This window comes from Phascolarctos cinereus, unplaced genomic scaffold (genome assembly GCF_003287225.1).
Source record: "Phascolarctos cinereus isolate Bilbo 61053 unplaced genomic scaffold, phaCin_HiC Scaffold_3;HRSCAF=262, whole genome shotgun sequence".
Lineage (NCBI taxonomy): Eukaryota > Metazoa > Chordata > Mammalia > Diprotodontia > Phascolarctidae > Phascolarctos > Phascolarctos cinereus.
In genome coordinates this window covers 254,961,084-254,976,140 of record NW_027555736.1, presented here as the reverse complement: position 1 = coordinate 254,976,140, position 15,057 = coordinate 254,961,084, and the positions used below count along the sequence as shown (strand labels likewise).

General features: G+C 37.6%; 1 protein-coding gene and 1 gene segment (V, D, J or C); both read right to left on the bottom strand.

Moving 5' to 3' along the window:
* Nucleotides 1–2,717: 2,717 nt before the first annotated feature.
* On the bottom strand, nucleotides 2,718–3,387 carry LOC110203232 (immunoglobulin heavy variable 3-48-like). The segment is given in 2 exon segments: nucleotides 2,718–3,154; nucleotides 3,250–3,387. Coding segments are annotated over 2 exon segments (468 nt in total).
* Nucleotides 3,388–6,380: 2,993 nt separating this feature from the next.
* Nucleotides 6,381–7,226, bottom strand: LOC110203240 (exosome complex component RRP4-like). 3 transcript variants are annotated; one of them, XM_020979705.1, is made up of 2 exons: nucleotides 6,801–7,226; nucleotides 6,381–6,722 (listed from the first exon to the last, which is right to left on the bottom strand). In XM_020979705.1, the coding sequence occupies exons 1-2, from the start codon at nucleotides 7,224–7,226 to the stop codon at nucleotides 6,381–6,383; spliced, it is 768 nt and encodes a 255-aa protein (XP_020835364.1). The 3 variants fall into 3 exon arrangements, with proteins under 3 accessions (XP_020835364.1, XP_020835365.1, XP_020835363.1); XM_020979706.1 differs by having other exon boundaries at nucleotides 6,381–6,869; nucleotides 6,957–7,226; XM_020979704.1 differs by having other exon boundaries at nucleotides 6,381–7,226.
* Nucleotides 7,227–15,057: the final 7,831 nt, after the last annotated feature.

The following is a 15,057-nucleotide window of genomic DNA, read 5'->3' as shown; positions in this document are numbered from 1 at the left end:
TAGGTCTGAATCCCAAAGAGATCATAAAAAGGGAAAAGGACCTACATGTACAAAAACATTTATAGCAGCTCTTTTTGTGGTGTCTAAGAATTGGAAATCAAGGATATGCTACTCATTTGGGGAATGGTTGAATAAGTTGTGGCATATTAATTTAATGGAATATTTTTGTGCTATAAGACATGACAAGAAGGATGACTTCAGAAAACGTGATAAGAGTTACATGAACTGATACAAAGTGAAGTGAGGAGAAGCAGAAGAATGCTGTATACAGTAATGGCAATACTGTATGATGAAGAGCTGTGAATGACTTAGGCATTCTCAGTAGTACAATCCAAGGTTACTCCAAATGATTCAAGATGCTATCCACCTCCAGAGAAAGAACTGATGTTGTCTGAATACAGACTGAAACATATCAATTTTCACTTTCTCTTCCTTCCTTCCTTCTTCCTTCCTTCCTTCCTTCCTTCCTTCCTTCCTTCCTTCCTTCCTTCCTTCCTTCCTTCCTTCTTTCCTTCCTTCCTTCCTTCCTACCGTTCTATCAAATCTTCTTACACAAAATTACTAATTCAGCAATGTTGTATCTGATGGCACATGTATACCTATATTAGATTACTTACCATCACAAGGAAGGTAGTGGGAAGGGAGGGAGGGATAAAACTGGAGCTCAAAACTTAAAAATTTTTTAAACTTGTTTTCACATGTAATTGGGAAAATTTGTTTTTTATTTTAAGTATGCTGGTATAATTTACATTTCAAAATTAACAGAATCAGATCAAGTTGATCTGATTGTGTTAATTGATCCAGAAAAAAAAAATTTCTAGCAAATAGTTATCTGAAAAATTCCCAGCTTTTGTTTTATCTTCATTTCATCCTTGACCAAGTGCTCTTCATCACCCGTCTCATTTTGCTTCCTGAATTTCCCCACATCAGTTTATCTCCCTCCATGCAATAGAAAAAAATGCAATAGAAAAGAATCTAATAATCTCTGACCATATGCCAGGCTTTATAATAAGCATACTGCCTCCACTTGGATTCCCTTTTACCAGTCTGTCACATTAGAATATGGTTTAACCTTTCAACATTATATCTAGCTGAAGAATCTCAACCTCAAGTTGCAGTAATACTTCAGATATCCATTTTGCATGTTGGAATTTGTATCTTGGTTTTGCCTTCTGGGAGTCAAGATGGCAGAGGAAGCAGTAAATTGCTCTAGCGCTCCTTTATTGACCTTGAAAAATCCAGAGAATATTGCCCCAGGAAAAATCCTGGAATAGTGGAGCCAGGAGAAAGAAAAGATACAGCAGTCTTTCAGGTCAGGAGGCTAGGGGGATTAATGGGAAAGCCTCTTGCTGTGCCTAAAGGAGTCAAATTCAGGAGGGGAGGTGTCCTTCTGGCAAGTCAGTGGCAAGGCCCACTTCAGCAAACCAGTGGGAGATACTGAGCTCTACAGTGGTGGAGGGGCAAGTGCCAACACCAGGCACACAACAGCCACCACCACCAGCTCTGACTCAGCACCAGGTAAATTACCAAATGCCTACAGTCTCCAGCTGCCAACATATGAGGCCCCAGCACACAAAACCAGTAACCAGGCCCCTACTCCCCAGGTACAAGAAGCCTGGGTCAGTATCCCCCATTGCGCAGAAGCAGCGACCAACTTTGAATGCTAGGAAAAAAGGCAAACAACATGAGCACGAAGCAGCAAAGAAATTTGTATCTTTGAATGGAATGGTTGGAGAATGGCCTGGAAAAGGTAAAGAAAAAAAAAGAAGTCCAGGGAAGTTGAGAGGCAAGAGACATCTTGGACATCATCAGGGACTCAGTGATTCACTAGGAAATACCTGAAGGGGATATACTTGAAAAGAAACGTTTGCTTTTTATCCTTATGGATCTAAATGTCTTGTCAAACTAGTGCTACAGAGAAGTCATGATTATTCTTACTTCACAGATCAGGGATCTGAGGTATGCACCAATATATCCAGCCAAATCAAGAGGATCATTTATCAAGTAAGAGGAATATAATTTTGAAAATGTGAGAGGTCTGATTGAAAAGAAACTTCATATTCCCTCTAATTGCATTGTCATTATCCTCTGATATGTTCATGAATATATAAAAATATGTATACATGTGGGATATGTATCTACATATTTACACATTGGGAGGATCATATGCATAATATATATAAACACGTATATACATATGTATATATACACATTATATACACATATATATACATATATACATATACATATACATATATATAAAATATATATACACACATTATATATACATATATATATACATATATAAAACGTGTGTGTGTGTGTGTGTGTATATAAAATGTACCTAGAGGTAGGTATGTTTTGTATATGCACAGTGTATATGAAAATGCAATAAGATGAACATAGTAAATGTCTGATAATTACTGATTTGCCTCATAATTGTAACTTCAGTGAAATTAGTCATCGTATACAAAGCATGTAAACCATTAAAAGAATACATCTTCTCTTTCTACCTGTGGGTGTAAGAAAGGAAAGATTCACAGGGTCACAAAGGAGATTAGATAGATAGATAGATAGATAGATAGATAGATAGATAGATAGACAGACAGATAGACAGATGGATGGATGGGTGGATGGATGGATGGATGGATGGATGGGATAGATGTTCACTGTGAATTGGGAAGAAATCAAAGAGCTTGAAAACTTTTCAGCCTCATACTTCACCTGATATTCTAAGTAGTCTCCTTGTGCTGGATGCTGTTGAGTTCCCTCTGTAAGTCATTCTCCACAAGGCCTATCTGAATGAGGGGGTTTATGTCTGTTCTCATGTTCCTTTTTCTCACTGTGTCTCTTGCACAGTAATATATGCCTGTGTCCTCAGTTTTCAGAGAATTCATTTGCAGGTGCAGCATGCTGTTGCTGTTGTCCCTGGAGATGGTGAATCGGCCTTTCACAGAGTCTCCATAGTATGTGGTTTCTCCCTTAGCATTAATATATGCGAGCCACTCCAGCCCCTTGCCTGGAGCCTGGCGGACCCAGTCCATGCCATTGCTGCTGAAGGTGAATCCAGAACCTTTGCAGGAAAGGCTAAGAGATCCTCCAGGCTGTCTCACATCACCCCCAGACTCTACCAGCTGAACCTCACAATGGACACCTGCAAACAAAGAGTCAGTTAAGACAATAGTCACACAAATACACCACTTCAAAGAGTGTATCCTTGGTCAAAAAAACAAACAATACAAAAAGTACCTTGTAAAATAGTCAGAATGAAAATGACATTCAGTCTCAAGCCCATTGTTCAGGCTCTACAGTGTCAGTCCTTAGGAGAGAAAGACCATACATAAGAAAAGCTATTCTCCCAGAGCTGCAGACATAGGTTTTTGCTGGTTTTCATCCCTAGAGGGAGGAGCCCAATTTGCATGTCTTTCTATGTTTAGTGTGAGGAAAAGCAACTGCCTCCCAGTGGAATGTCTCCACCCTCCCCCTCTGAGCTTCATAAAGGTTTCCCCCAGAAATAGTTAAAAAATGCTGGGGAAAGTTAGTGACACTGAGAATCTAAATATCATTGGTGAGGACTCAGTGTCTACCCTTCTCCATCACTCCAATTTATTCTCAATAAGAAAGGAATGCTCATTAGACTTTTCTTTGTTACTGATATTTTCCTAGCTTATCCCAAGGTCATTTCTAATTAGGAAGGCACCCCAAGCTTTTGTCATTATTTATCTTCAGAAGATATTGGATGTAAGGTAGGGATTCTTTTTTTTTTGGTGGGGGTTGGGGGATAAGGCAGTATTTCTCAGCCTACTCCTGACATCTCTGTTTGCCTATAGGGCTAGTTTTTGCTCATCCTCTTTGGAACTGGATTTCATGTGAATTATTTACCCCCAGTCTTCTTTATGATCCCTAATATCGAGGGTATATTCTGTTGGCACAAGAGAGGTCATTGTGAAGTTTTCGATGTGATCATTTATACTTCAGAAATCAGCAAACATTGAAAATCAGGGCTTGACTTTAATTGGTTTTCTTAATTTTTTAGATTTAACAGAGGGAGAGAGAAAATGTTAATAATGTCGATTAACAAAAGTGTATCATTCATACATTTTTCACCCTTGAGACCTGCTTGTTAAAAAACTTACCAGAATACTCAAGCTTATATCCCAATTTGAGCTGAAAGAATTGAGGCACAAAATGGACAGGGCATAATAAAGCTCACTGAATTTCTTGGAACCTCCAAAATTCCCCATGTTTTGTTTCTCAGAAGGATTCTTTGTGTGTGGTGAGACAGTGACACTGTATCTGCTGGGGAATGTGTATATCTTCTGGAGTATCTGGGAACAGGTTTAGGCTGAGCCTCAGACTGAAGGGACCTCCCTCCCAGAGCAACCAAGTCTGCTGCCACCTACTGTACACAGTGACATCAGCCAAGACAACATTTTTCTGGCTTATCTGCCCTTTACAGTAATTCTTTACTTCTTGAGAAAACATAGTTCTCATCAGAGACTATTAGAATGCTGGCAAAAATACGATTTATTCTCTAATTGGTCTTTGAAATTGTGGAATTTTGTGTATTGTAAAGCCTGAACTGGGTCAGTCTGTCTCTTGTTTTTGCTTCCCCTGGTACAAGCCTTACTTTTGCATTCTCCTGTCGTTGCTATATAACATATAGGAAAAAAGAACAATTCAAAGCAGCTTATGGAATACAATTAGATTTATGTTCCTAGAAAATATATCTTGGTTTTCCAAGCCTAAAAAGACTCACTGACCTTACGTTATTTTCTTTTTTCTTTTTTTTCCAACAAATATTTATTGAACACTGGTGTGTGCACAGCAACATAACGTGGTCCCTGCCCTCGAGGGGCTGACAATCTGGTCTCAAACCAAACCTCTTAATCAGTTACCATGGACAAGCTTCCACTTACGCCCTTTCATTTCTCTTAAAGTATTATGAGCTAGAAAATTATTTTTTAAAAATACAAGGAACTACTAAATACAAATCAAAACAGAGCTAAACAAATCGTTTCACTCTGCAAACTCACTCAAAATAGAATGGGTGACCAAAACTGGGGACAGGCATGACATGTTTGCGATCATGGGTAACTACATAAGGAAACTAATGTATCATTCCAGGAAAAAATTATCCAATGTATATTCAAGCCTTGTCAGATTCAGTGTGGACAAATATAACCCAACGCTCAAGTAAAAGGCTATTCTGACTATTGCATTTTTTTTTCAAATCCTTCATGTGATGAATCTGTCAGTAGACACTTTTCACTCCAATCAGCCTCCAACAGTGATAAAAAACAGAAAAGCAGAAACCAAATTCTAGGAATTCCACCAGTGTACCAAAACAATATGTGCACATGTACAATATTTAGAAAAAATTTTGTAAACAATTGTCTTTGAACAACCTAACCAAAACTACATAAAAACACTGCACAAGAATGCCCATGTACCCAAAATCACTGTCTCTGTCTCATTTCATTCCTCTTTATCAACTGTACAGACTCAATTAATTCATCCTCTCTAATACCAGTCCAAGATGACTTGTACATCTACAATGGCAATTCAAGTACCTTCAGAATCTGTATAAAACAAAATATCTTTTTGGGCAGAACTAAGAGGTCTTAGTGAAGAGGATCCACTATTCTAAGGATGAATCCAGAGTCCATTCTCAAGGTTGTAAGGCAATGTTCACCAAGTTAAATCTATGCTTTTAAAGTAGCCCATTAAATGGGATGCAAGATTCCAACTGAGTAAGCTGCCACCTTTTAGACTTAATCTAAAAAACTGATTAAAATACAACTGGAATGTGATAAAAAAAAAGGCTGAAAAGTGACATTTGGGGTCAGAGTTTCTATGTCTTTTATAGGGCCAATTTCATGGGTCACTGGGTTTATTTATGTTTTTCTGTGGGAATGATGGTGGGTGGGAGACAAACGATTCTCTTTATTATCCAAGGCAGCGAAGCAAATTAGGGCTGGGAACATCGCATGCTTTTAATGAGCTGAAACTGCCACCTAGTGCTTGGACTCAAGTTCCAACTAAAGATCCCAAACGCACAATTTTCCATTTATGTTTTTATCACCCTCATTTTCTATATAAAGGGAAAGAAGAAAGAGCAGCTACAGGTAAGAGACAGAAGAATGCTTGTCACTGCTGATCACATGATTCTTTTCTTGGCTCTCCATTTAGCTTAATGCTGGGTGTCCATCACAGTGGCTCCTTTGCATGCATTGGTCAAAACTTCTATCTAAAAAGCTGTCATATTCCAACTAAGAACTAGTGACACTATTAGGCTCTCCCCAAGATCTGCATCAGCCAAAAATATACAGCATTCTTCATCTCCAGATTCCTTATCCCTCCTGTTCTAAAACCCTCTGTCAAGTTTCTGTTACAATTTCTTCCATTATCTCTGGTTTTAAAATGTCCTTGATCGGATGGGAAAGAAATGCTTCATAGTTATACAGAAGACTAGTGTCAAACAACATCATCTTCTGAGCCAGCAAGAAAACAATGCAGTTCCAGAGCTGAGATATCACCAGAAGTGATTCTGGCTCTAGACTGGCAATGAAGTCTTCTGCCTCTTCTTCTCTCTGCTCAGGGGTGGGGTAGATCCAGATGAAGCCATTATTGCCCAATATCACAGAGGCACCACAAGGCAAGTCATGGAAAGGAGTTTTCTGTCTTTTCACCAAGGAAGGAGAAACCTGGACAAGAACACCCTGCCCAAGTTTTCCATATTTTAGACTCCTGGTATGTAGAGACACTGCACCATCTGAAAATACTTCCCGGACTTCAGCAGTCATAAGATCCCCTTCCCATAAGAAGTTCCTCCTTGCAAGTTCATCTTCTGAAGATCTTCTCCTCAGCTGTCCTCCTGGAAGTTTCATGGATGAGAGAAGCAAGACTGAATCCAGCCTGGAGTTGGTCTCCACCTTCCACTGCTTCTGCTGAACCTCTGTGATTCTCCCCACTACAATGTCTGCTACTTCACCATTATACCTTGTTTTCACAGCTTTCACACAGATCAGCTTGTTTACTCTCTCCACAAAGCCAGTCACAGATGCTATTACCTTCTCATCTCCCATATAGGTACCACAGCCCAGCATGATGCCGGTATCTGTGGTGATCGTGTCCCCAGGTGCCACCAAGTGCTTCTGTGTGTCCCAGTCCAAGTTCTCAGGGAGCCACTGGCAGGCCACAGGAAGCCGAATCTCCGTCACCATCTTGATCCTTATTTATTTTCAAGCTCTCTTTTTAAAACTTTTCCATTTCACTAAATCCTTGGGAAAAGCATATGCTTGATACCTTACTTTAACCTTTCAATCTTTTATAATCTGTTTTCTGACCTTCTCACTCAGGTCATCTGCCTCAGTTTCTCTTCATATGGCTGGCGAAGTTGTGTCTATCCATACTACTGACATACTTAATGAAAGCCAGTTTCTCCCTCTTATCTCTGAGATCTAATATAAGCTTTAATCTATGCTGTTAATTTTTTTCTTAAACAAGCCCCAACTTATCTTTGCAACTTTATCATAAGCTAGTCTTCTCATTGAACTCTATAGTCTAGTTAAACTAGCCTCTCCTCTACTCCTTCTAAATGTCACTCATTCTCTGGTTTCCATGCCCTTACAATGGGTGTCCCCTATGCTTGGAACACCATTACTCCTAATCTGTGTTTCCTTTTATTTGATTCCTTCTAAGTTCATCTCAAGTGCCATCCTCTATATGAAGCCTTTCCTGTTTCCCTCCATTTGCTAGTGCCCTCTATCCCAGATTTACCTTCCACTTATTTTCATATAGTCTGCATATACTTATTTATGTATATATTTTCCCACAAAAGAATGTATTCAATTTGAGAGTAGGGATTATTTCATTTTTGTCTTTATATCCCAAGCACGTCACTCCTGGCATATTGTAGGTGCTTGATAAATGGGGGTTAATTGATTGAATTTAGAAACAGTTTAATGTTTGCTAAGGATTCTGCTAAAAGAAGTTCTCCAAGATAAAATGTTTCTAATATACTGTCCTTTTGATCTCAGTAATTAAATATTTTAGAAGAATGGACCTGATTAAAATGACTGTGAAAGTTTCAAAGTAATGTAGGTTTCATACATGTGCTTTAGAAAAGATATTTAAACAACAGTATGAGACTGAATAAGGATAAAATATTCAAAGAAAAAAATACACTAAGTTCTTTCATCTATCCTCAGGCTAATTTAAAAATGAGTCTGAAGATTAGAAGGCCTTAGAAAAGGATTCCCACCAGAAACACCAATGTTGTCACTCAGATGATAGTCTAGCACAGCCAGAGACTCTTCAGACACATGAATAATCTGCAAGGCTCCATATTTGGACAAGATAAGAGCAAAGGGCTTCTTCAGGAAAGTCCCAAGATATTCATAAATGCACTGTGTGGATTTTGGAAGTAACCTGAATCAGCAGCATTCATTGCAGAGCATGTGCTCTTTCCATAGCACAGACTGAAACTCCCCTGGCCTTCGACCTCTTTGACCTCCTCAATGTCAGGAGATTGCACAGAGTGCATAGCACTCTAAAACATTCAGGAGCACCTTACCTCAGAAGGTGGAGGTTAGCATGGAAATACAGATGACCCATTAAGGCCAAGCAGGGCTGATCATCTGTCCAAAAAAAAAAAGCAAAAAGCAGAGCTTGGCTCTGAAACAAAGCTTCTACCCAAGGACAAAGGCTTGAAAAAATGGGTTATCCAAAGAAAAAAACTTCCCACCATAAAAATTTGTTATAAGGAAAGATAGTGCCATTGCTAGGATGTAGAGGAGCTCTGATTCCCTACAAACACACCTATGGAGCTCAGAAATGCACTAGTACAAAAAAAAAAAAAGGAAACCTATGGACTCCATAACAAAGCCCTTGAGATCCATTTTCCTCTCTGGCCTATCATAATTTCAGTATGTTTACTTCTTGGGTAAGGTTAACATACAGATTAATGTAGACTTAAAATGAAGGACTAGAGCAAAATCTGTTATACCTCAGTTGAACTAAAAAAAAAAGATGGTTGGAATTCATGATTTCAAATGACTACAGTAAACATTGATATGATAAAAAAAAGAGAGAGCATCAAGGAAATAATATTATGCTCTGAGGCATCATAGATAATACATCAAAATCAATATTTAATATATGCACTAAATGATATAACATCTAAATGTTCAAAGGAAAGTCAATAAATTAGAGGGAGAAATAGAAGGTAAAACTATAATTTGGGAAAATCTCAATGTATCCCTTTCTGACAAAGACAAATATAATGAAAAGATTAATAGGAAGGAATGATCCAAATAGTACTTTAATAAAATTAAGGCTGATAGAACTGTGGTATTAACTGAATGAGAATAGAAAGGAATTTACACCTCTCTAAGCTGTAACATGGCATCTTTCCAAAAATTGACCATATGTTGGGAAGACCTCTCCAAAACTGTAGGAAAGCAGAAGTAAACATTACACTTACTGATCATAATGCAATAAAAGTATAATCAATAAATAGTCCTTATAAAAAAATTGGGGATAAAATAGTATAATACTAAGGAATCATGATGTGAAAGAATAAATTATAGAAATAGAAAAAAGTTAAATAGGAAATAACATTAAAAAGATGCCATTCTAAACTTTATTGGATGGAATTAAAGTGACTGCTTTTTCTTAGAGCACATTTTATATCTCTAAATGCATTCATTAATAATACAGAGGAAGAACAAGTCAATTAATCCATCATACAAGAACAATAAAACTTGAAAAAAATAAATTAAAAATCATCACATTGAAATTCTGAAAATTAATGAAATTGAAAACAAAATATCATTAAATTTCTAAGTAAAATTACTATCTTTTTAAAAGAAAAGACACTAAATTAACTAGTCTGAAAGAGAGAGCTCTATTACACATGACAAAAATGAAAAGGGAGAATTCACTACAGTTGAAAAAGAAATACAGAAAACTTATAAAAACTAATATACTAAAATGTGATAAAACTTACGAGTTAGAGTAAATGGATAAATATTTGCCAAAATTATAAAAGACTTAGTGAAACAAATGAGAAAATACATTATTGAAATAACAATTATTTTTTTGAATTTTATTGATTTTTTTGTTTCATGCTTCACCATGGTATCCCATGCATCTATCCCTTTACCTCTCTTCAAGAACCATTATGACAAGAACATATGATAAATAGGTTTATTTTTTTTTGAGAGGAAAAAACAAATTGGCACAACTGATACATTGAGATAGTTCAAAATCATGCAATGTGCGATGTGTAACACCTGTGGACCTCTCACAACCTAAAAGGAGTGACTTGGGGATGTCTTCTTATATTTCTTCATTTCAGTCCCACTTGGATCTTTGTAATTTTGTAAGATTGATCTTTTATTTTTTGGTGTGTCATTGTTAGATCTAAATTGTTGCAGTTACTGGGTATATTGGGAGTAGGGGTAAGGTGTACTTCAGTCTGCATAAATTCATGTAGATCTATCTTTTCTTACAGCTTAGTAGTATTCATGGGCCACAATTTGTTTAGTCATTTGCCAATGCATGGGCATCTGCTTTGTTTCTAATCCTTAGCTATCACAAAAAGTGCTGCTATAAATATTTTGGCATATATTGAGACTTTCTTCTTATCAATGGATTCCTTGGGACGTAAGCCCAGTAATGGACTCCCTGGTTCAAAGGGTATGAATATTTTAGTCACTATCTGCATGATTCCAAACTGCTCTCTGAAACGGTTATAACATTCTGTACCTCCACTTAATGTTAATGAGCATTAGTGAGCCTATCTTCCCACAACCTCTCTAGCATTAGCTATTGCCAGTTTTTGTCATTTTTGCCAGTTTTTAGAATGTGAAAGAAAACCTTACAACCGTTCTTATTTTCATTTCTCTCATTTTCAGAGACATGGAGCATTTTTTCATATGATTATGAATACTTTGTAGTTCTTCTTTTCAAATCTGTTTGAAGCATGGTCTCTCCTCCTGACAAAGAGCAGGTGGACTCAAGGCATAGAAGGAGTCACAGTTTTGCACATAGTCACAGTGCGAATTTGTTTAGCTTGAATATGTTTAGGTGTTACAGGGGTTTTTAGTTGGGGGAAGGAAGGAGGGAATAATTATGGTGGTTAAAAAAAAGGAAAAGTAAAAGAATAAGGTTATTGAAACAATAAAAATATGAAGTTCAGAAAGAAGCAGAGACAAGCAAGGGAATTTGGAAAGTAATGTTTTGCATTGCCTATATTTTTTTTAAAAGAATGGAAAAGAGATCTACAAATGTATACACAATCCTCTTTATTTGTTCTATTTTGCCTATATAAGGTGTGTGCTCCTAAGATGTCATCATAAGAAATCACAAATGTTTTATTCAATGGTGGCACTGTGTATGATTTCTACCACTGTGAAAAGACAGTTGTGAAAAGGGGCCTGATCTGTGATATCCCTAGAGTACCCAGATCAGGGGATCTTAAGCTAAGGTCTGTGAACTTTTTTTTTTAACATTTTGATTCCAATTTCAATATAAATTGGTTTCCTTTGTAATCCTTTATATTTTATGCACCTAAACATCTCCTTTTTGGTCCATAGGCTTCATTAGACTGCAAAGAGACCCAGGCCACAAGAAATGTTAAGAAACCCCTGTAAGAGGCTGTGTGACTGCCCACCACCAGCAATCTCTAAGACCTGGCTCATTGTCACCCCCATTTGTCTTTCTTTGCCACCATTTTTCCTTTAACATGTTCTCCATCCTCCCCCTCCTTTTTCTTTATTAGAGACTGAAGGTCCAACAGAGGCACAGATCATATTTATTTAGACTTGTTTTTCAAAGATCTGAATTCTATACCACATACATTAGCATAATAAGAAATATAATTTGATTACTGAATTGTTGAAGTGAAAACAAAGAGAGGCAGCTCAAGGACAAACTTCCAAAAAAACATTACAATAGAAGTCATTGGTCAAAGCCATGCTTTCTTGGAACTACCCTATGATCCTTGCTGTTATCTCACAAATTTTTGAATCTAGCCCTGAAGGTATTCTTGAATTTAGAAAAGCTAGCCAGCCTTTTAGATAAGTGATTTCCAGAGCCTCTGCCATGATGATAAGAATCTTGTGCTTGGCCTGAGTGGTGAAGTTGACAAATGACTCTTGAGCACATACTCTCCTGGTCTGTTGTCTGGGTCGACACTGATGAGTAACATAATGGGAGGCCCTTTCTCCCTTTGTGTGCCAGAAACAGGTGTAACTGGAGGCTTGATGTAACCATTACTGAATGGAGAGGCTGGAAATAGAAAAGGCCTTTTCTTTGGATGCCTTAGGTGAACCAGGTCCAAATTTTTAATGTTTTTTTTAAATTAACATATTTTTAGTTTTCAACATTCGCTTCCATAAGCTTTTGAATTTTAAATTTTCGTTACCCTCTCTCTTCCCTCCCCAAGATGGCATACATTCTGATATATTCTCTTTGTATACATTCCTATTAAACATATTTTCACATTTTTACATTTTTATTTTCAAAGCTACCCTGCTTTTCTATATTTCTTCTACATTTTGTTTTGTTTTCTGTTGTGTACTTTTTTTTTCTTCTTGCCCACCTCACCCTAGAGATGGCTACAATTAAACACAAATATGTGTGAATGTATGTGTGTGTGTGTGTGTGTGTGTGTATATGTAAGTATGTATAATAATGTTAAACCATTATATACATTCTTCTATTTATCAGTTCTTTCTATGGATATGGATAGGTCTTTTGTAGTTGATTTGAGTATTTATAATACTCAAAATGACTTCATCATTCAGAGTTGTTGATAAAAGTAGAATTTACATGATATTACTGAGAGAATGTGCTGTAGGGTGGGGGTGACAGTGTGGCATTAAGAATGATAGCTAACTACTGGAAAAGTTGCTTTCTCCTGGGATAGAAGAAAAAACAAGACAGGCCATAAATAGAAATGGTTCACATTCTATCTACACCTGTTACTGGATCTAGGCATCTTGTATTCTGTGCATCATGAGCTCAGTTCCCTTCTGGCCTCACTGGCACCTTATCTCCTGGCAGGGGAAGTTTCTGTGTAGTCTCACATTGCTTTTCCTCACTGTGTCTCTTGCACAGTAATACACAGCTGTATCCTCATTAAGGGAAGACATCTGTTGATATAACCTACTGTTGCCGTCGTCTCTGGAGATGGTGAATCGACCTTTCACGGAGTCTGCAGAGTATGTACTACTTTTACCAGTGCTAATTCTTGCAACCCATTCCAGTCCCTTCCCTGGAGCCTGGCGGACCCAATGCATGTAGTAGTCACTGAAAGTAAATCCAGAAGTTTTGCAGGAGAGAGGCAGAGAACCCCCAGGCTGTGTCACATCTTGCCAGACTCCACCAGCTGCACATCACACTGGACACCTGCAACACAGAGGCATTGCATTGAAGTCAATAGTCACATTAGATCATCACTTCACATTGTTCCTTCCTCTCCATAAAACTACCTTGAAAAATAGTCAAAAGGAAAATCCAGTTCAGCCTAAACTTCATGGTGAGTATCTAGGGTGGTCCTTGGCATGAAAGGGCACAAAGAGCTTGAGCTTGTCTCCCAGAGGAGGTACAAGTACAGGTTTGGGGCTGCTTTTCATTTCAGTAGGGTGGAACCCAGTTTGCATGTTTTACTCTATTCAAAAAGTGGAAGAACATCTTCCTCTTCCCAGGGAGAAGTCTTTTTTCCTGAACTTCAGGAACAAAGTTCTCCTAGAGCTGGTTACAAAGTCCTGGGGAATGTTGGTGACACTGAGACTCCCAGAACTGATGGTTTTGATTCAGTATCAATCACCCCACATCACTTCAATAACTCTAAATAGTTGGGTCTCATGTAGTAGGCCTTTCTGTACTCCTAATAAACTTATAATCAATCTTAGTCTCATTTCTGATTGTCAAAGCTCCTCAACCATCTTACATTTCCAATAATCAACAAGTTGAATCTGTTCTATGGATCACTTTCTTCTCAGGGTCTCTTGTCTTGATTATTGGCACCTCTACTGCTTTATGAGTCTTCTTTTTGTTTCCCTTTACGTAAAATTACATTTCACAATTATGTATCCACAGTCCCAGTTATACTTCCTCATTACCTTGCTAGCAGCAACTCATATTCTTTATTTCACTCTTCTGAAGTCACAGTGTACACTTAGAAAATTGCAAGTCTCTTCCAAGAAACACCTTGTCTTCAGAAGGACACATCCTGTTTGATAGGAGAGAGAAACTTTTATCGTCTGTGACACTGACCCAGTAGTCTGATTTATGGAGCAAGTATGGTTCAGATATCTATGAGATGATCTTCATATTTCAAGTATCATTCTCATTACCCAGAATATCTCCTAGCTCTACCGCCACCTACTGCAAATTTAATTGTATACTCAGCCACATTTTATAACAGAACCATATTCTTCCCACTCCAAAGTGTGCAGCAGAGGTGGAGGAACAGAAAATTGACTTTTTTCTCTCTTTGAAGTAGTATGAAAGCATGTTGTGCTGCAGCAGTACTTAATTAGAAAACTAAGGAACAGAGGGAACTTGAATAGGAAGCCAATAGGGCTCCACCAGGTCTGAAACAAAAGGTCCAGGGATCCAGATGATGCCATTCATTTTGTCCCTTCAGAAATCACATGGGCAGAGCCTGAGGCCACCAAAATGTGAATTCTCCTAGGACAGGAAGAGGCAGAGCATTGATATCTAGACATTAGGAGATCTACCATCAAAGCAGAAGTTAGAAGGTGATAGTTAGATAGGTCGGTAGATAGATAGATAGATAGATAGATAGATAGATAGATAGATAGATAGATAGATAAAGATAATGAAAAGAAGATTGAAATTACCAAAGATCTCAATAACAAAAAAGGTCACAGATAAACCAGTAAGGAAGATATTAATAACATAAGAAGAAATAGCCCCTGGAACACCTAAACAATTTCAAACAATGAATAAATAATGTAGTACAAAAGAAAAATAATCAATACACGATGCAGCAGAAGGCTTTATGGATTCTCAAACTCT

What these genes read in the sequence shown, in the direction of transcription:
- LOC110203240 (XM_020979704.1), bottom strand. Translation starts at nt 7,226, where the DNA reads ATGGTGACGGAGATTCGGCTTCCTGTGGCCTGCCAGTGGCTCCCTGAG.